General features: G+C 41.2%; 1 protein-coding gene and 1 pseudogene across 1 annotated transcript; one reads left to right on the plus strand and one right to left on the minus strand.

The window, feature by feature from the left end:
- The first annotated feature begins 6438 nt into the window (after nt 1-6438).
- On the plus strand, nt 6439-7401 carry LOC132319431 (olfactory receptor 6E1-like). Its single transcript, XM_059830227.1, has one exon. The coding sequence runs from the start codon at nt 6439-6441 to the stop codon at nt 7399-7401; it is 963 nt and encodes a 320-aa protein (XP_059686210.1).
- Nucleotides 7402-19929: 12528 nt separating this feature from the next.
- On the minus strand, nt 19930-20905 carry LOC132319432 (olfactory receptor 10A4-like; annotated as a pseudogene).
- Between the last annotated feature and the right edge of the window lie 2026 nt (nt 20906-22931).

Here is a 22931-nt window from a genome sequence, read left to right on the forward strand (position 1 = left end):
GCTCTGGTAGCTGCACTGGGATCCCACTGGCTGACACCAGAGGTCAGAGGTTCCCGCAATCCCAGTCTGACTTCAGTAGCTGGCACCAAATACACTCACGCTGATCCCCCCAGTAGCTGGCGTTTAGTGCCTGCAGCACACAGACACACAGAAACCCCACGTCAGGGGTCTCTGCCCAGGATGAGGGATGCAGTGGCCACTTTTTCATCTGCAGGTTCAACTGGTACAGAGGCTGAGCAGGTATCCCAGACACACACATGCACAGACATAAAAGGACATTGGCAGACAAAGGTGCTGCCATCAAACAAGGTGCTGCTATTTACAGCACCTACACACAGGATTTGCATAACATATGCCCTCATCAGTTAGTGTGACGACCAGGTTTGGTTCAAATCACCGTGTCCCTTACCATTTGTTGGTCAGGGTTGTGTCCCTGCATGTCGTGTTTATGGCTCCCTCCTATTATTATTAATATCCTTTTTTTTTGCATTGAAAAGGTCTTTGACCAGATACCTTTAAAGGAGAAGACATTGTCCTTCTACATACCCTTACAGGAGGGACCTGCATGAGTGAGGAGCTCGGTGTCCATAGCTGGAGCAGGACCATGGGTCCTATGACGCTTTGTCTCTGAAGGGAAGTGTGTTCCAGGCTCTTTCACTCTTCTTGCCTCAGCATGTTGACCACTGCTGGCTTCAGGCTGGTTTCTCTCATATTTTGTTATCCCGGTCGTAGTGTTCATTCCCAGGGCTTGTGGCCACGGTTTGAGAAACTCTGCTAATAAACAGCCTGTAACAACTCCCAGCTTCATTGTGGCCACTGTGGCAGGGCAGTGGAGACACCTGTGTACCTCTGACTACCACCTGTAGACCTCTGAACAACCATCAAAGGTAGCCCAGAGGCAAGACCCTCTCAGAGGTCAATGATTTAAGCACTTCCCTGAATTCCAGACTCTATAGCAAAGAAGAGAGGGTATTCTGGGACCCCACATCATGGACCCTTAAACAAATGGGGAGCACCTGTGCAACTGATTTGTTTCAAAGGAACACACTCTTCCTCCAAAGATCCCAGGTCAGCTATGGCCCTTGCACCTAGGCCTGGGAGAGCGTTGCTGGTTCTGAACCCCAGCGCTGAATTTCACTCACTTGTTTATCTGCAGGAGCATGGGTTGCCTAAGCCAGTCACCTGGGAGGAAGTCCTCTCCTCTGTTTTCACACACTACAGAACATTTGTCTACATCTGAGCTTGTCAGCATAATGCCTTTAAATCAGGCTGGAGAAATAAGGCCTTTGGGAACCTTCCACTTCTGACCCTCCCTTAGACTGTTGCTTCAGGAAGAGAGGACTCCTGCCTGCTACTCCCGTGATGAGCTCTCCTCTGGCTGAAGTGCAATACCAAGGGATGAGCTTAAAAATACAATTCAGTATCCTCAGCCTAGGCAGCTGTTGCCTTACTTGTGTTGTGGGATGCACACCTGGCCACCAACTGTGGCCCCAGCTGATTGTGTCTCTGGATGGCCCTATGCCATGTCTGCCAGCCCAGTGCAGTCATCTGGGATACCCTAGAGAGAAGCAACCCTTGAAGCGCACCTGAAGTGGGACAGGCACCTCACAAAGGTAGGTTCTTCTCGGGTGAACCGCCCACCAATGTTGTCTGCTTCTCTCCATTGACTACAGAGTGAGCTGAGATAACTAGTTAAGACCTGACTAAATATTACCAGCCTCAAGTCATGGGGCTGTGCTCCACTTACAATATAAACAGTCTCAGCTACTTCTTTTTCCTACAAAGAAAATCCCCATCTTAGTTCTGCTCCAGTTATCACGAGGTTCCTGCATCTGCATGTAGTCCTGCTCCACGCAAACGAAGTGAAGCACTCCAGCACTTCAAGAACTTTTTAATTAGCCCAGTGGTGACAGAATCTCAAATCTGCTAATTACTGTTATTCTTTTTTGAATGACCAGAAGATCAAGGTGATTTGAGATTTTGTTTTCCTCTTGAATCCCAGCACTGGCCTTGACACAGGCATCAGGAATCCTGTAAGGGAAGGTTGCTGGAGTCGTCTTGGAGGTAGGTTTGCACGCCCTGCTCCTCTGAGTAGAGCTTCACGGTATTATCTTGTAACTTGACAATGACATCTAGGAGCTTTTGTGAAGTTGGATCACAGAAACAGCAGGTTGCTGGAGGTATTTACTCTTTCTGACAAAAATACTGAAAAGACGACTAATTCCATGCACTGCCAATGACAGTGTATATACAGAGGAAAGAGAGTGTCACTAGGAAAGAGAAAATGACCTGAAAATGCTTGCTTACCACTTGTAATATATCCTCCTTAATGGAGACAGCTTCAGAGACACTACCCACAGGTTGGGACAGGTCTGAAGGCGGACAGTCTATGCTGCACCACTGATAGCTGTCTTAACAGCATTTCTGTCTTTCAGATTTTTCCCAGAGCTTGATCCTAGTCCTATGCTAGGGAGATTAGTGAGGCAAAAGAGAAAGGTTGGGTTTGAATTGAAAGCAGACTGCCTTCTTTTCTGTCCTCCCATACTTGTGCAAAAATACTCTGTTTCTACAGACAACAAAAACAAGTCTCTATACAGTATTAGCTGTGGATTGTTACAAAACAGGATTTCATACCAAAAGTGGCTTTCCTTTTTGGACCTGTGGAAAAAAAATGCTATGTGCAAGCAAAAAATAGGAATGTGTTTATACGGATTTAGAAGGCAGTTCTCCACTGACACTAAGGAGCTAATTGTGGTGGGAAAAAAATTACAGAATCCCTGCAGAGTGTTCACCAAAGACAATGGAAAAGTGCAGGAAGTTCTGGTCTCTACAGTTCTCTGAAATTCCATTTTGGGAGTAAATTACCAGTTTATAGGGGAAAAGAAAAAAGTCCTGGTTTATTCTGCATGTGACTTTTCCTTGTAAGAAATAAGATTTTTTTTCCAGCTGAATCAAATAAAGGCAGTAAGTGTCCATCAAGGAAATGTTGGAGATAGGATTGCATCTCCTGCTGCTCAGAGTAGAGCTCTGCTGTATCATCGTGACGTCTAGACTCGGGTGCAATCTCATCAATGTATACCTGAAGGGAGGGTGCAAATGGGACAGAGCCAGTCTCCTCTCAGTGGTGCCTAGTGACAGGACCACAGGCAATTGTCATAAGCAGAAACACGAGATTCCGTCTGAACGTGAGAACCCTTTTTCTTCTGAGGGTGACAAGCACTGGAACAGATTTCCAAGAAGGGTTGTAAAGTCTCTCTCTGTGGAGATATTAAAAACTCAACTGGACATGGTTCGGGGCAACATGTTGTAGGTGACCAGCTTCATCAGAGGGGTTGGACCAGATGACCTCTAGAGGTCCCTTCCAACCTCAAGTGTTCTGTTTCTCTGGTTCCATAATTCTACGAACCAGCTCTCCCCAAAACCTGCCCATGAAAGCAATGTGTCCTAGCAGTGTCATCAGCAAAGTTCAGCGCCTAATTATTCCCTAAGCTGCAAAACAGATGTGAACTGCAGGACTAACTGGAAGTATAAAACGTGGAGTGGGAGAAAGAAGGCTCAACTGATGTATTCCATGTCAGAAACAGGTGATGTGGGACATAACATAATTTGCAGGATAGATGGCTGTGCTTCAGATATTTATGTTCCCCTGTTTGGGATGACTGATGACAAGAGAGACATCATCAATGGACAGGTGACCTTTCCAGTTAATGGAATGAACTTGCAGTGCAGGGTTCATCTCATGCTAAAACAAAGTCCTAAAAAGGTTCAGAAGGCATGCATAGTGATGGTGAATTAGTGGTTATATGCATGCTAATGGGAGTTTGAAGGCTTGAGATAATATCGAACCGGGATGATTTGCAGACTGCTTGTGAAATCCTTGCTATTTCTTCCACAGACCACTGTTGCTTTTTTTCCCCCTGCCTCCCCCCTGGAATATTTATTAAGGGGAATTAATAATTAAAAATTGAAATAAAGTAATTTACTAATATTTTCTCAGGGAACACCAACATTTGCTTTGTTTATGGACAAGAGTTACTCTACTGGTTTTCGTTGTGCGTCTAAAACTTGATGAAGAGACCTTGTACATCTTGCTGCCACCTGGAAACTGACACATACTGGTAACCTACAGGAATTTGGGAAGTTATGTTACCATAAATATAGGAAAATGGGATCAAAAGTAGAGCACTAGAACTTGTCTGCTAAGTCAGGAAGCCAGCCTAGAAAATAGAAATTAGTCAGAAATGTTAAGGTATGCTTGCAGATCCTGACTTGTGGTACCACAAATAAGACAGGAGAGGATTTAAATCCCATCTCGTTATTTAGGGTCAGTATCTCAAGAGTGAACATGTATCAGTACTTTAGACACTCAGCTTAAGATCAGCAGAAAGTCTCTCTGGAGGTATTGAATCTCCATCTTTGACAACACAGGGAGTACTGAGGAATACACTGGTACTTAGACAAGTGACAATCTGCAGTCAGGTGAGATGAATCACATTCAAGATTTCTATGGAAAAGGGTATGCCATCTCATTTGGAATCTGCCCTCAGAGGTACTATAATGCATGGGCTCTGGGGTTTGTAATGGATACTCATAAGAAAGGTACTCAGATTCTCTAAGATATTAATTGAAATAGTATTTTTTGGAGCTAATATGAAAAGGGAGAGGGAATAATATAGCTAATCTTATGTCCGTTCAGATGCTGGGAACCTGCAGTTGCGAAACATTGGATGGACTTGTAGCCAAGGCACAGATCCTGTCTGTGGAGTAATTCCCACACATTATGGTTTTTAGAGCTCTTACCAAATTTTCTTAAGAAGTGAAAAATGCTATTCATGGTTTCTACTGTCCAGCAAAAGGATGTCCACATGAGAACACGCTGCTTCACTTCAAGATGAGGACAAGAACATGCTGGTGGCATCATCACTGGTGCCGAGTGGGAGCTGCCTAAAGGCTGCTTCGTTACGATTTGCTAGCTGTTTGTCCTCTGGCCAAGTGACACGTGCAGCACAGGCAGGTGCCTACTCAGGTCAGCTGTTATGTAGATGACTCATTCTTTGGCTTACAATAGTCTTCCAGTTAGGACCACCTCATGTACCACCTGATTAGGCTTTCATTCCTACATTTCTACCCATGCCCAGCCAGCACGGGTTCATGAAGGGCAGGTCCTGCTTGACCAACCTGATCTCCTTCTATAACCAGGTGACCCGCCTAATGGATGAGGGAAAGGCTGTTGATGTTGTCTGCCTGGACTTCAGTAAAGCCTTTGACACTGTCTCCCACAGTATTCTCCTGGAGAAGCTGGCAAATCGTGGCTTAGACAGGTGCACTCTTCGCTGGATTAAAAACTGGCTGGACGGCCGAGTCCAGAGAGCCATGGTGAATGGAGTGAAGTCCAGCTGGCTGCCGTCACAGGCGGAGTCCCCCAGGGCTCAGTTTTGGGACCGGTCTTGTTTAATATATTTATCGATGATCTGGATGAGGGGTTTGAGTGCTCCCTCAGCAAGTTTGCAGATGACACCAAGTTGGGAGGGAGTGTTGATCTGCTGCAGGGTCGGAAGGCTCTACAGAGGGATCTGGACAGGCTGGATCGATGGGCCCAGGCCAATTGTATGAGGTTCAACAAGGCCAAGTGCCAGGTCCTGCACTTTGGCCACAACAACCCCATGCAATGCTACAGGCTTGGGGACGAGTGGCTGGAAAGCTCCCCTGCAGAAAAGAACCTGGGGGTATTGGTCGACAGCTGGCTGAATATGAGCCAGCAGTGTGCCCAGGTGGCCAAGAAGGCCGATAGCACTGTGGCCTGTATTAGAAATAGTGTGGCCAGCAGGACCAGGGAAGTGACCGTGCTCTTGTACTCGGTGCTGGTGAGGCCACACCTCGAATACTGTGTTCAGTTTTGGGCCCCTCACTACAAGAAGGACGTTGAGGTGCTGCAGCGTGTCCAGAGAAGGGCAACAAAGCTGGTGAGGGGTCTGGAGCACAAGTGTTATGAGGAGTGGATGAGGGAACTGGGGTTGTTCAGCCTGGAGAAGAGAAGGCTGAGGGGAGACCTCATCGCTCTCTACAATTACCTGAAAGGGGGTTGTGGTGAGGTGGGTGTTGGTCTCTTCTCCCAAGTGATGAGTGACAGGACAAGAGGAAATGGCCTCAATTTGTGCCAGGGGAGGTTTAGACTGGATATTAGGAAAAATTTCTTTACTGAGAGAGTGGTGAAACACTGGAACAAGCTGCCCAGGGAAGTGGTGGAGTCACCCTCACTGGAGGCGTTCAAGGAACGTGTGGATGAGGCATTGTGGGACATGGTTTAATGGGCATGGTGGTGTTTGTTGGTTGATGGTTGGACTTGATGATCTTACAGGTCTTTTCCAACCTTAGTGATTCTGTGATTCTTGGACCATCTTTAACAACTTCTTTTTAACTATCTTTCAGCTCTCAGAGATGAATCAGACAACAGTGGTGGAGTTCATTCTCTTGGGACTCACTAGCAATCACTTTTTGGAGATCATCCTATTTGCCATTCTTTTTGTTGCCTTCCTCCTGATCCTCCTTGGAAACATTGCTGTCATCACCATCACACTGGTGGACCACCGCCTTTACATCCCCATGTCTGTCTTTCTCAGGAATTTCTCCCTCATGGAAATCTGCTTCACATCTACCTTCATGCCGAGGACACTCTACAGCCTCCTCACAGGAGCAAAAACAATTTCCCTCTCTGGATGTTTCCTTCAGTTATCCCTCTTCTTCACCTTGGGTATCTGTACTTTCTTCCACGTAGCTCTCATGTCCTTTGACCGCTACATGGCCATCTGCCACCCTTTGCATTATGCCACCTTCATGAGCAATAGGTTTTGTCTCCAGCTGGTGCTGGGCTGCTGGGTGGTGAGTTTCTTCTTGGTGTTCTCTCCACTGACAATTATACTCTGTTTGCCATTCTGCGGGCCCAACATCATCAACCATTTCTACTGTGATATAGCACCACTGCTTCAGCTGTCCTGCACAAACACAGGCCTCATTGAGAAAGTAATGCTAGTGACAAGTGTTCTAATATTACCTGGCACCTTATCAGTAACTGCCTTTTCCTATGCCTACATTGTCTACACTGTCACACACATCCAGTCTTCAGCAAGCAGGAAAAAAGCCTTTTCCACATGCTCTGCTCATCTCATTGTGGTTGCTATTCTGTACAGCAGCTCCATCTTCAGGTACATCCGACCAAGCCAGAGGGGTGGGAGGGATTTTGACAAAGTTGTGTCTTTCCTCTACTGTGTGATTACTCAGCTGTGTAACCCTTACATCTACACCCTTCAAAATGAACAAGTCAAACAGGCCTTGAAAGATCTAGTGGCGAGGTGTTTTGTAGGCTCTGATGATATTTTGAAATTCAGAGCCATAAAGCAGTGAGTGCATGCGAATGACTTCCTAGCAGAGTTCCCAGTACCCTGGGGGGTGGGTGGGGGATAAAGATGATGCATGGGGTGGATTAGGTGGCATTCACCTCACCAAAGTGTATGAAGACTCTGGGATGATGCCTGTTTCTCTGCCCTGACTACATACAATGTCTCTTTGACTTAAATCAGTTGGAAGTAGCCACAATTGATCCATTTGAAATGAGGTGTGGTGAAATCCAAGCCAGGCAACATAGACATGTTAATCAACTCTTTAGACTTCTATAGGAAATTAAAATCAATACTGTATATCCCTCAAACAGAGATGCCTAACCTTCAGAGCAGACGACACATCACCACACAGAAAGTTCCTGTTGTGGTGCCTATCATTTCCTCTACAGAAAGGTACGTGGAGGTTTGTGATGGATTCCTCCCTGATTTCTGCAAGCAAATGTTTTGAATGGTGGAAGCTGGACGTTCATGCCCCACTAAACTGTTTTCCAATGCAATGATCAATTTCATGTGTATGTTAACAAACTGTCAGGACCCTAAGTGCACTAATAGGCCCTTATGTCCCTGACCAGCCTCACCTGGGGCCTCCACCCACACCCTTTGAACATGGATGCAGGAGCCTCATTTAAGCACAGGCCTGGGTGTTCAGTCCTTACTTGACCTATGTTGTAGCAGTGCCAGTCTCCATTTCAATCAGTCATGCCCGTGTGTTGTCAAGTTCTTCCAATAAATTGTTTCTGTCTCCATGTCTGCTTCAGTAGAATGGAGCTTAGGGGTTCTCAAGATGGCCTGGGTGCAGTTTTGATTTCCTTGTGTTGTTCCATACATCATCATCCCCTGCCTTTGGTCTTCTACTCAGCTGCTTAGGAAAGAAACTTTATTTCTCTTCTCTGCTTGCAGGGGGCTGACCAGCAGGCTGATTGTCTTTAATACTTGCTTCTTTAAACAAGTGTGTTTTACTAACCATGTCGTTTGTCACGAAGAAGAGATCCTTTTAATGAGCACAAAACAAGGCAGGTTTTTTTAATGTTTCCTTTAAAAACATTTAAAATTTTGCAGGTAAGAGGCTGTCATTGCAGATATCGGAATAGACATAGGGAAAAAACCCAACCAACCAACCAAATGAAAATAACTGAGAGAGGAGAAGAAAGAGATAGAGACAGAGGAAGCAAGTCGTAGAAGTGACATGCAAGCCATCTACAGAAATAGTTTCTGGCTAATAAAAACTCCTCTAAAGTAACAAAGAATGTTTGCAATAATAGTAGGTGGCATAACCCAATGCTCTGACAAAGATCTTTCTAATGATTCTGCAACACAGAAAATCATGCTCTTGTGCCCAGGGCTGTTCCTTGGCATTGTTTAATTACATAGCATGGGTATATTCTCAGAAGCTCAAGGAAATTTTAAATGAAGGCTATATAGTCTGTGTCCGGGTAGAACCAATCCCCATATCTGGAATAAAAGTGGATATGAAGGCCTGGATGTAGTCTTTGTAAAAACATCAAAGTAGACGCATCGAAATTAGCATCTTGGTTATGTGGGTCCTTTCTAAGTGTCCATCTCTAAGATGAATGAACTCTTAAGTCTCAGATGGGTTTTTGGAGGTGCCCGTCACTTACTTATGACTATTAAAGGAGACTCAGATGGTGAAATTCCTCATACAGATTTCTGAAATTGAGTGGAACAAATAATAATTCCAGTAATTCCACCTAATTCTCAGAGAAACAGACAACAGTGGTTTCTGTGATGTCCAGATTTTACAAATGCAGGAAGTGGAGCTGCAAGGCAAGAAAGTCTATGATACAGCTGGAGATTAAATCCATGACTCCCAGGTCCACACTTTGTCCATAATTTTCTGTAATATGTGCTTCAACCATAATTTTCTGTAATATGTGCTTCAACCTCACTCATACCTCCAAGATAAACTCAGTATTTAAAGGGCCACAGAAAGACAATGTGCTAATCATATACGTAGGTATGGTTATGGAGAAGAAAACACAAAACCATGATCCAAAGACAAGTTGAGTTAAAAGGGTGCGATTCATGATGGAGTTATAATGTAAGGGGAAACAGATTGCCAAACAACGGTCAGATGCCATGGCAGCCAGGAGAAAATACTCTGTGCAGCCCAAAGAGAAAACAAAGTACATCTGTAGAAGGCAATTGTCAAAGGAAATGGTTGTGTCTCCACCCAAGAAGACTGCTAGTGCTTTGGGGACACAAGCTGTGGTGTACCAGATCTCCAGGAAGGAAAGGTTGCAGAGGAAAAAGTACATGGGGATATGAAGTTGTGGATGGCTTCTCACTAAGACCATGATGGAAAAGTTTCCCAAGAGTACCAAGATGTACATGATGAAAAAAAGCATGAACAAAGACATTTTCAGGTACTGATGGCCAGGAAAACCCAGGAGGATGAATAGGTGTGTGCCACTATGGTTTCCTCTTTGGACATCAGATGAAAGACTCATCTAAGTAACAAAAGACAATAAAAAACCAGAGCTTTGTTCACTTCATTGCTACATATTTTCTGCTTTACATACCAGAATTCATAACCCAGGTTGCCCAAAAATATACTGAAAAAAAAATTCCTAAAAATGTGCAAGGAAGGTCAAGCTTTTTTTCTTTTTTCTTTTTTTTCTTTTTTTCTTGTTTTTCTTTTTAAACCATTGCAAGGAAAAATAGGTTTTGCCTCTTATAAATAGACTGCTATGAGCATGGCCACTGACACTCAGAGTACTAAAAAAGAAGAGAAGTCCAAAAGAATGAAGGGCCATCCTGTCACTTCATTCTTTGAGACAATTAACTTGATACGTGTTAAAAAAAGTCTGATTTTTGAAAAATGTTCAATAATTTAACTGGGATTTATCTGCACCCACTTTAGACTTCTGAAAATAAGGCATCTGATGTTTTATTCAGTTGTCTATACTTAGATAACTTTTTTTTTCCCCCTGGCATAATTTTAAGTCTGGCATATTTCAATATGACACAGAAAACAAGCAAGATCTGTATGTTTCTGACAGATGGAGGCCTGGCTGGACAGATGAATCCCACCCTGTGTCCTTGGACAGGCAAGGCAGTGAATAATGGCAGAAAGATTGACATACAGAAATTGAGTCAATGAACTGAGTGGAGAATAATATGATAATGAACTATATACAGAAGAGGGAAGAAGAAAGAGAGGTGCTGCAGTATATACAGGAATGGATGAATAGTTATAAAGACAGAGTAGACAGAAAAGCTCAGAAATAAATGGAGAACAGATAGCAAAGATTAAAGATGGGTGTAATGTACACACACACAAAAAACCCCTTGCATCAGTATGAAGGGATAGATAGAAAAGTAAAAAGGTAGTATATACACATAAAATCAGAATAATTCAGATTGGAAGAGATCTCAGGAGGACCTTCTGCTTGAAGAATGGTCAGCTACAATTTCAGGGCTTTACATGCACAGGAATGGATAAAGGAAGAGAAAAATATATGTATATACAGTGACAGAGAGATGAAACAGAGGCAAACAGAATTAGAGAGAATTTAGCTCTCACTTTCGTAGTATTACAAATCTCTACATCATGCTGAGAGAAAACAGTAAGTGCAAAACCAGTATTTTTCTTCTGAAATCACAAATATCTCTGTGAAAATGCAGCACATTTCTGAAGCCCACTTTTCTGCCACTTAACTTGGGGAAAAAAACATGGCTCTAGAATAGCTCCAAGATACAAATATTTTCTGGACTGGCCCCTCCCCAAGGAATTAAAGTCTCCAGGGTTTTCACAGTCAGTTGCTGTGAAAACATGCGATTAACCTTCAATTAAGAAAGGAACCATTTCCACTCAACTTTGAATCATGAAAGCAAATTTGATTTTGTACATTTTTTTTGCTCTTGTTTGCCATAATCAGAGAGCTGTTGAATATCCAGATGAACCTTTCACCAACTTTTTTGAGGAACTAAAATATAATTTTAGGATATTTTCAATAAAAATGCAAAATGTATTTTTGGTACAGAGGAAAAAAAAAGAAAGATAAAATAATCTCTAGTATTGTACATAAGTAGAACATATATTCAAAAATAGTGCTGACCAAATTAGATTTAGTATTTATCTTCAAGATTTAACATTATTTCTACTGTAAGTTCTGATTTGCAGCAAATATGACTAAAGAAATAATCAGTATGTGATCGGTTATAAATTTGTACAGTTGACCTGGATTTGGTAATATCCCTAAATGTGAGGGTTTAAATTATTCTCACTGATTTTTAGCCATCTAAAACTTGCTTGCCCATATCTGATACAGTTACATGTGGTTCTCCAGAATTATTGGAAAAACCAAGAACTTTGAGAACATGTTTCATTTGACCTCTTTAGAAATCTACCATGGTAGATTAATCATTCTCCAGAACAATCTGGGGAAATACTTCATTGATTAGAAGTGGAGCCAATACCTAACATGATACATCTGAACTCTAGCTAGCAAAAATTAAATGGGATGAATCCCAGCTCTGGTTTGAATTTTGAGCACTTGTTGAAGAAAATTGATGTAAATACATTTCAGCTTGACTGAAAATCCTGTAATGTACCTAGCTGGTACATATAGTTTGGTGCTTGTTTATCTTGGGCTCTTTTGAACATCATAACCTCCTCTGAAGACTTCTATTGAACCAACACAGAACACTTCTTAGTAAGAAATGTCATCTATGCTTATTGTTAAAATCTTGGTATCTTAAGTCCCATAAGCCCATAGTTTTTAGCTGAAAGTTGCAAGTTTATAGAGCAATAAGACTTCTGAGAGTAAAACATGTGCCTGTCTGAGGCAGAATCAAAGCTGTGTGAAATGGTCAGGCCATCTAACTCCTGTCCCTGTGCAACTTGTCCTTGTTGTCCTTGTAAGGACAACATTCTGTGAGATTAAAGCCCATCTAGATTGTAGTGGATTTTAATGTTTCAGAGGTTTCGTAGCTGGCTACTTTCTTTCCATGGATTTGACTTTATTTCAGCATCTTGAGATGCACTGTCATTTCCCCTATTCTCTTGCCTAGCTGTGAGGCCTACTTTCTAGCACATTCATTCTGGTTCCATTCATAAAATCATTGGTTTTTTATAGATTTTTATGTACTGTTTAATATGTATTGCTTAATACTGATGAGGCATCTACTAATTCTTCAGACATGTTTCAGTCCTCTTTTTTGTCCTCTTTGCAATGCTCAAGTCATAGTATCATATAGTGGATCAACTATTGTTCAGAATCGATGCAGCTGTTATATCCATTAATCTGAGCTACAGAGTTCTTTCTCTGCTAGAGTCCTCAATAAAGTATTGACATAAATTTTGTTGATAGATGAAATGTGAAACTGCAATTTCCACTCTTTTTATCAATTGTGTTTTATCAATATAGAACGCCTAATATTTCCAAAGTGAAAACAAGGTTTGATGAAATAAAGGTATTTTTTTCTTTTCTCTGTTGTTTGTTTACCATATTTCGAGTTCGTTCACCTTAATAGCTCCATGAAATGCAATCTGTAAAAAATAAGACAAGTGGAAAAATTATTATGGTAGGAAAGTGAATTAATTCTTCTTTAATTATCTGAATAATTGCATTCATTTTCAACAGTTCTTAGAATTTTTGAGCAAATAAACTTGAGTCAGCAGTGGTTTACTCAATACACAAGCACAAGGGAACCAATTAATCTAACTAAAAAGAAAGGCATTCTCATATGGGCTATCTAAAATCTGAATTTATTAATAATTTAGCTCAACAAACAAATTGTCTAACTATTCCAACCCAGTTTTCTCATGACTGGCTTCCCAAATGTTTAAGCCTTCAAACACTACAAATCACCTCGGGGCATCTCCTGGACAACTCATAATAAAATCATAATTTGGCACACTTACATCAAGTAAATTCCTCTATCCCAGATTGTGCCATAATCTTTATTAACCCAGACTGCTCTTGAATCTACTCAATGAGTGACAAAACATCTTCAGAAAATAGGTGGTTTTGCCAGCTCTCTTAGCTTTACTCTTCTAAAGGCTACTTTGCCGCTAAGTATTTTGAGGTACTTTCATTAATCACTTTAGTGATTGGTAACCCTAAGGGAGTGGTATGTGACGCACTAAGATGGGTATCTAAACAGTTAGTACAAGTTGTCCATTAAATGGGAAGACTTCCGTTCCACTAAAAATAGAAGCAGCTAAATAGATATATTTTATTATAGACATTTAAATTTTGTATGGCTGAAGTAAGGTGCAGTGTTTCCCTCTTAGAGCAATCAGGACCACCAAGACTTTGGGTAAATTATGTCTTTTTTCCTGACCATTATCATCCCAACAGTGGGACCTGTTTTTGACAACAAGCACTGTCATCATCTGCCTTTGAAATATTGGTGCTGGCTACTAGCTGTTAGATAGAGAAAACCAAACAAGGACAACAAAAAAGTCTCAGAGAATAAAACATAATTTTCTGAAGGACTTTCAGTGAAGAGAAGAATGAGGTGGAGATTAGAGAGGCTGGGATAGTGACACCCAGGAGCCAAAGGCCATCTGTGTGCACAAGGTGTTGCACATGAAGGGACTGTAGTGTAAAGGGTAGCATATGGCCAGATAGCGATGATAAGCATGACAGCCAAGACAGCACATTCCATATAGCCCAGGGGGAAGATGAAGTAAATCTACAGGGTACAGCTGATGAAGGACATGGTTTGACTCTTTCCAAGGAATACTCCAAGGGTTTTGAGCACACAAGCTGTAGTGTACCAGATGTCCAGAAAGGAGAGGTTGCCAGAGAAGCAGTACATTGGAGTCTGCAGGAATGGATTGACCCACACTAGTACTATGATGGCCATATTTACCAGTACTGTTAGTATGCATGTTAGAGAAAAGAGCAGAAAGAGGGTGATCTGCAAACACTGGTTGCCAGGGAATCCCAGAAGAATGAATTCTTCTACCATAGATTGGTTTTCTCTGTTTTTTTTCAGCCATGACCCATCTGTCAACATACACAGAACGTATCGATGTATCAATGTATTGAACTATTCTCTACTTATACGATGTATCAATGTATTGAACTATTCTCTACTTATATCTCAGACAGGACAGGTTCACAGGTTTACTGTGGTAAAAATAAGGAGTTTCTCTTTCATTTTATACACTGGGAATGAAGTGAAATTAATCTGGCTATATTCAGATGCCTATACTTGAGCAAACTGTCTAAACTTTCACATTCAGTGGGGAGAAAAAAGCGCTTCTAGGGCATAATTATCTGATTGTATGAGGATGACGTTTGAACTGTCAAATGACACACATTCTTGAGATGACAATTTATTTTCATGAACTACCCCTGTTCATGGTGTAAGCAGACTAGTACAGATATACATGCACACATTGCTGACATCTGGTTTATGTTAGATTAACACTCTTCCCTCTGACAAGTGTGTAAATAAAATCTAAGAAACTCATTTTACACGGTACTTCTTTGATAGTCACTAATCAGCCAGTGGAACAAACTGCACAGATCTATTGACAGCAACAGACAATGTAGTATTCCCTGTTTGCACAACGTTTTTCCCACTAGACATTAATTAATTAAACAAACAAATAAAACTGTGTCAAAAAGAGATAATATACATGATTTTCAAAACATAAATACATCTAAATAGAGATTTTTTTCATTTTATTTTGCCAACTTTGAATCATTTATGCAAATGTGAGCTCCCTTTCTCATCAGTGGAGATACACAGGCAGCCCAATAGGACTTCTCTTAGAAGTCTGTTTCAGGAAGTGAATTTCAGTGAGTGAATTCACCACCTGTGTGTGATTCAGCAGCCACAGGGTTTATTTTAAACAACTGAGAGGAATTCAGGTGCATAACTTGTATTTATATGTGTAAGTTCCTGCTGAAATCATTGGTCATTTGGCTTCAAACAGAGAAAATTCTGTAACACAGATTCATGGATTTCTTTCTCCTGTTCTGACACTCATTTTGTTGAAATGGCATGTCTTGCCACCCTCCCCACATCTACACTTGGCTCTTTAGTGGTAACATTCACATCCTACACCTATATCATTTCCACTATGTTGGGAATCCCATGAGCCCAAGGTTGGCAAAGAGCTTTTTGCACAAGCTTGGCTCATCTTACTGTTGTAATTTTGTGGTTTGACTCCACCATCTTCCTGTACATCAGGTGCTATCATCAGACTTCTCTGATTTGAACAAAATTCTGAATACCCTCAATACTGTTGTGACTTCCATATTGAATCCTTTCATTCACACTCTCGAGGAACACAGATGTGAAGAAAGCCTTGATAAAAGCATTAGGCAGACATGACAATGCCTTAAACTGACTGCAGAGAAAAGTAGATGGAATAACCATAAACATATAATGCACTGTTTTACTGTATGCCTTCGTCAGTGGTATTCCTCTTCCCTATCTTTACATGTTGGAGCAGACATCTACCTCTGAGTTAACTACTCAGGTTCTCTTTACAGTCACTGCAAAGAAAGACCATTAGTGTGTGTAGTTAATTAGGTGTGGTTTAGATACTATTCTTCTGACAAGTATCAGTCAAATGATGTCCTAGAAGTTCTTTTTCTCTCTGCTGTCTATGAGGAGATTTTAACCCAGCTGCAAATCTCTGCCTATAGGTAGTTGCATTTGATCAGATTAATGCCATCCATTTAATATTCTTATCTGGTTGACAATATTCCCTGCAAGGCAAAATGTCTGCATCAACTTTGATGGATAAGAAAAGAAAGATTTCTTCTCTGCCAAGGCTTAGTAGTTAGCATTCTGGAGTCCTGTCAAGTTCTCTTGGCCTTACAAGAATGAATCATTGTTCATCTGATGAAGAAGAATCACATGCATCATTTAGTCTGATGATTTTAAATATGTGTCCTCTCCAAATACCACAATCAAAATGACAAAATTAATTGTTAATTTGAAAGTATCACTTTTGCTTATGAAATTGATATCCTGTTACAGAGTTTAATTAAAATTTCGGTTTACTGAAATTTTTTGTTTGCCTAGGAAATGGGCTCACCAGTGTCTTGACTGCAAGGAAGATGCAGAGTTTTTACATAAAAAGCAGGATTCATGTAATCTAATATTGGATAGCTACAATGTACATATTTCTCAAGTCTTCGTTTACAGTCAGCGAAGAGAGGCCCCTTCAGAGAGCCATTATTTTAATCCAAAAATTTTCAGTTAAGACAGGCCACATAACTAACTTTCTACATGTTCTTATTTCTGTATAATGGTTCTAGATAGATTTAGATTTCTAAATCTTAAATTAGATGTAGAGTTAGGCAGATGAGTGTCACACTCAGTTTCATATGGAGTCACAGCACAGTTAATAGGATAAATAGTTTTCACACAACCATAAGTCTTTCAGAATCCAAGGTCAAAAACATTACAAAATGTTTCCATGATATTTTACCATTTCTTTCTGTGTGCCGCCCCGCTTCCCTTTCCTGGAATTGTGTGACATGTCCTTTTTAAAGATGTAAAAACAGAGCAAAAGAGAACAGAGAATAAACATTTTTAAAAAAACCCCAACCCTATGTCATGGTGTCCCTGTCAGATGAGCCCTATAATGCTTGTCTATTGCGTTTTGGAAAAGAATAGCACATAACAAGACACAGTATATGTCAGATAAATAAAATAGATTAACACATTTTTACAATCCATATCAGAGAAGGAGAGCACAAGAATTATATTACTTATTCAGTAGAGAGTATTTCTTTCTCTGCATGTAGTATGTAGCCCACTTTTTCAACATACTTCGTATTTTGGAAAACCATTTCCTTAGTGTCTTCTGAAGAAAACCTACTGAAAATAATGGTACCCTACATAAGTTCTGTTCGTGATATATCACGAACTAGTTCTCTGCAGTCTTTGCAGATTACTGTTGGAGTCCATGCGTCAGTCTATAATTCTCTAGCATAAAGTGGGCACACATACTGCATAACACTTACCTCCAATATCTGGGGAAAAAAAGGGAGGTATGTTCTGTCTGTAACAGGAGTTCAGATTTTTAGTTCATGTAGAGTCACATTTCAGTGCCTGGATATAGGCATCTTAATCTCAAACTGAATTCCAGACAGATGTGATACTCCTGCAATTCAGACACAAATAAACAAGCAATAGCTGGGGTTTTATTTGTTTCTGTCTGAATTGCCCCACATAATCATACCTGTGCACTGCAGCCTGCCAGAACGCCAAAATTATAGTATGATGCTTCTAAGGGTAGGTGGAACGTAAGACCATCTGCTTCATTAGGGTTATCTGATCAAGGACCTTTTCAATGCAAAAGGCAGTAATAAGTAGAGGGAAAAGTGAATAAACAAGAACACAGAGACACAAACCTGGTAGACAAGAGATAATGGAGACAATGGCAAAGACCAACTACTAATTAACGGGGCATTAAGAAACTCTAGGCACAGCTTTGGAGAGGCCCCCCCTAGACTTTTAGTGCATCAAGCTGGACCAGCTAGCGAGCAAGGGACTGTGGGGTGGGATCAGATGCCAGGATCTAGACAGGGGTACCAGGCAGACAGAGGTGCTGTGCTGATGCTTGGGGGATCCGCAAATGTGTGTGTGCTTGTGAACCCAAGAATGTCATGTGTGTGCCCGCACTAGTGACGTCCTGTCTCTGCCAGCCCCAGAGGAGGAGGAGACATGGCTGCTTGGGCTTGCGTGTGATGGCGGTCTGTGGGACTGGCTGTGTCAGTGTCCCCTGTGTGTGTCTGTCTGGGCATGTCCGTGTGTGCTCACCTTTGCTACTGGTTGAATCTGTAGACAGGAAAGTGACAGCTGCGTCCCTCAGACTGGTCAGAGATCCTGGGTTCCCAGGAACTGGGCTGGGTGCTGGAGTTGGCAGCCACTCCTAATATCCCTTTACAACCTCTGCACTCATCTTGACTGAAGACCATTGTACATCAAGGACTTAGCGCAGGCTGTAGCGCTGTGTTATGCTGCACTTCCAGTGTGGTCTTCAGGTCTGTGTTGTGCTGCACAAATCCCCTGGCTGCAGGATAAACTCAGAAGCTTATTGTAGCAGAGGAGCCTGCGGGCAGCTCCCACTTGGTACCAGCAATTACACCACCTGCATGGCCTTGCCTTTATCTAACAGTGCAGCAAGAAGTTCTTAGGTGAACATCCTTTCTGTTTGACAGTAGAAATGATGGTTATAATTGTTTTCTTTTTAAAAAATCCTATACTAACTGAAATGACCAAAATGGAGTAACCCTTCCATTGACAGAATGTACATGGTATGCTGTGTGTTAATCAGAGGCCCATGTGATGCTTCACAGCTTGGGGTTCCCAGTATCTGAAGTGATGCAGCTTTATCTATATTATGATCTCCTCTACCATGTTAGCTCTAATACATAGCTTTTTAAAAGATACTTGACACAGTGTGCGTCTGTCTTATTGGGATCATAATGATCTAGCAACTCCTGATGCAAAACACCCTCCTATGCTTTTCCCATCTTAACGATTAATGTCACATTCACTGTCTTAACTTGGCAAAGAAAATGAGAAGAGTGAAGAGGTAAACTAGGATCCCATGAATCCTCCAGATGGGTACATACCACAACCAGAGGAAAAAAGGAAAAACAAATGAGGTTTTAACCTTCCGTTTTAAAATAATGGGTCTCAAACCAACTTCCCTATGACCACCTGTTTCCTTAACACTCAAGTAGTTTCTTTCATCCCACAATCAACCTTTTATTTGCACAAAAAGGGACATTGTTTTCATCTGCTCTCAATTCAGAAGCCTAAGATATAGATATGCTTACATAAACTTATCATTTTGACTTCACACACAAACAATATACAGCAGTGGAGATGTCTAAGTGATAGTTTGACTACAGCAGAAATCTAGTTTAGGACACATAAACTGTGTTTTTACTTTATCTGTTTCACTCCATTTAATACCAGTGGAGAACAGGGTTATCAGCCCAGCCATAGTTCTTTACATTCAAGATACTTGAAGTAAAGTGAATCACTACCCCTTCAGGCCTTCAAATAAACTTTCTTCACAGAATAGAGCTGAAGACCTCATCTGGGAAACATCTTAATCAGAACTCACCAGAGAGTAATGTCTTAGATATTTGTGGAGTGCTTCTCATTAGGTCTATTGTCCTCTTCTCTGATAATTTCTTTCCCTCATCACTGTGTAATTATTTTTAGATAAGCACCACAGAAATGTTTTCACAATATTCAGAGAATATTGTGAGTTTCATCTTACCACAGGTAAAGATTTCTGCAAAGTACAAAACTATTTCTGTATGGATGGACAGGACATAAATGATACAGTAGCATGCAATTCACTTGATCTGTATGCCCAACCTACCTTAAAATGACATGAAAAATAATCTGAAAAATACCTCTTAAAAAAACCCCAAATACCAAAATAAAAATGGAATTATCTGGAGGATTGACAAGATAGATATGAATTTTTGGTAAGTGATGGCAAATCATTGTCCTTGCAGTAATGCACACAATATCAAAGCTACTGCTAGATTTAATTTAATATAATTCATAAACATGTCACACTTATATTTTTGGCTATCAGTCTTTTCAAGGCTTGTTTCACTTCTTTGTTCCTCAAGCTGTAAATCAAAGGGTTCATCATTGGAGACATCAGTGTGTAAGAGAGAGGAGAGCAGTTTGGTACTGCTGCTTGAATAAAAAGCTTTGGGTGTCAAGTAGGTCACAATGCCAGATCCATAAAACAGAGTGAACACGACCAGATGAGATGAGCAGGTAGAGAACTTTTTTCTCTTCCCCCCAGCTGATGGCATCTTGAAGATGGCGTGTAAAATCTGGACATATGACACAACTATGAGTAAGAAGGGTACCATGATGAAGAGGACAGCTATTATGTAGGTGGTGATTCCATTCTTGTAAGTATCCACACAAGCCAGCTTCAGCAGAGGTGACAGGTCACAGAAAAAGTGATTGATCCTGTTGGGCCCACAACAGGGAAGGGTAAAGATGAAAGTTGTCCGCCCTAAGGCCACCAAGACCCCAATAAGCCAAGATACAGCTGATAGCAGGAAGCACGTATTCCAGCTCATGATGGTAGTGTAGTGCAGGGGATGGCATACGGCCACATAGCGATCATAGGCCATGGCAGCCAGCACACAACATTCTGTGATCCCTAAGAGGGAGAAGGCATACATCTGTATGGCACAGCCCAGAAAGGATATGCCCTTCCTTTTTGTGAGGAAGTTCACCAGCATCTGGGGGATTGTGGATGTAGTGTAGCCAATCTCCAAGAAGAAGTTCTTGAGGAAAAAATACTTGGGGGAGTGAAGGGCAGCATCTACGATCGTGATCATAATGATGAGGCTGTTTCCCACCAAAGTACTGAGGTTCACAAGCAATACCAGACAAAAGAGAGAGCCTTGGATCTCTGGAATGCTGGAGAAAGGTAAAAATTGGAAATGGGTCACCACTGTGTGATTCCAGCTGGTCGTGTCCCTCAGGTTTTTTTTAAGTGCAGAAATCATTACATATCCATTTTGTAGTTAATCTAGAGAAATACAAAATAGTATATGAAGTATTTATATATATTGCTTTGTAATAGGACAAGATCCCAGAAGAGGAAGTGATATTTTACTTACGTGTTTTAGTATTTTTAGTGATAAAGATTGTTTAGAGGAGGAGGGAAGGTGGTTCCCTTCACATAGCTTTTGATAAGTAAGAACAACTTTTCCAAATGAGTGTACTTTGCGTCTAGTCAAAGGAAAGGAAGATATGTCTTCTTTATGATGGTAGAATATTTTACTCTTCCTGCCTTTTAGGATGAGGATTGTACTCTACTGCCCCAGTCTCTGAAGTCTTATCCTGCTGAGATCTGCTACCCTAACACCTACAGCCAGGTAAAGAAGGCTGGTCCTTAAAACCCAGAAATTATTAATTTGTTGATAGAGTAGTTTTTTTGGCAATGAGTCCCTCTTGCTATCATTCTGTGGATGGGGCTCATTCTAGAAAAGACTTGCCTATTGAACACACAGAATCCTGTATACGCTCCACAGTATCACACATAATAACTATCGATCATCAGTGTGTGTATTCACTTCTATCCCCTTCTTATCCAAACAGTAAAGGGAGGTTTTCTGAAGATTTTTTTTTTCTTTTACACATACATTGAAGAGGGCAGGGAAGACTTTCTGTTCAAAATAGCTGCTCTGATTTCATTGACATAATTTGAATGGGATGGGGGACATAACTTTCAGTTAATAAGAAAAAAGCCAGACCCAAAGCACACACATGTGCAAACACACACAGAAAAGCCCAGACATTATAACCCCTTCCTGTTAATAATTAGAACAAAAAAAGTACTAAAGAATGTGGCGAGCTCTCCGGGAAATTACCTTTGTCCCAGGCACTCTTCAGGAGGATCAGTTGTTTTCAAGGATAAAAAGTGTCTTAGAATTTATTGTCTATTCCAATAATCCATTCACTTCATAGAGAGATGGGTCTCCCTTAAAGAGAAGCCCTGTGTAGGTGGCAGAAGAACAAGAACATACAGAAGAAGAGAAAGAAGTAAAATAAGGTAGCTCACCTGCCATTAGGAGAAGGCTGTGGTTAATATCTTTGGAAAAGCCACATCACAAACCTTGAGTATATCAATGTGTTTATGTTCCCAATGGGAAATAGTCTGTTGGGTATTGACTGCTTGCAATTGTAGGAGTCAGTTATTTTTTTGTTCATTGTTTAGGTACGACAAAACCTTCTCTCTTGTTCTCCTGTTAGCTCCTGCAACTAACTGTAAAGAAAGACCTGTAGAGCACTTGCATATCTATTTTAATCTGTTATTTTTTAACCAGTCATGGTCTTGGGGCTGATCCCACCTAAATTTAGGGATAAAAATTTGGTATCGATATAATCTACACAAACTAGGCACAGGAATAAGGCTTTGCAGGAGGAGAGGACATATGCATAACTCATGTCTAACTCTGGCTTTAAGCTCCCTAATTAATGGTGAGGGACAGGCCCCTCCATGGGAGAACTCATCATGCCATCTCAGATAGGCCCTTCAGATTTTTCAGAAATTGTCCTCGATGGATAATAATTTTTGTCTTTATTTGGGTTATTCATACTATGCTTCCCTTTAATTAAACAAAGACACAGCACTTTTAAGCAGTCACTTACCTTATCATCCAGAATACACCTACATCACATTAGGTGATCACTTGCTCTCTGCTGTTCACAGAAGATGACTACAATGCAGAGGCCACTCTACAGTCAATGACTAAAGAGAAGAGTGGGGAAAGACAGTCCCAAGGCCACGTGAAAGAAAGTCAGACAGAATAAGATGTCTTAACTCTGGCAGTGCAGATGTCAGTCAGCAATTCCACTTTTAATCAAATACAACCCCCAGATTTCTAGAACAAATTGCTCTAGTCTCTGTCTGCACTTTGGCCAAAATCCCCAGAACACCACAAGTGGAATTTTTCTGTATTGATTCAAATAAGCAACACCTAGTGAGAAAAATCTAAGTCCATCATCTGGGCCCTGTTCTGATGAGTG

This window comes from Gavia stellata, chromosome 28 (assembly GCF_030936135.1).
Source record: "Gavia stellata isolate bGavSte3 chromosome 28, bGavSte3.hap2, whole genome shotgun sequence".
NCBI classification, from domain to species: domain Eukaryota; kingdom Metazoa; phylum Chordata; class Aves; order Gaviiformes; family Gaviidae; genus Gavia; species Gavia stellata.

Bases quoted from the DNA above. Each gene is read 5' to 3' on its own strand.
- LOC132319431 (XM_059830227.1), top strand. From the start codon at position 6,439: ATGAATCAGACAACAGTGGTGGAGTTCATTCTCTTGGGACTCACTAGC.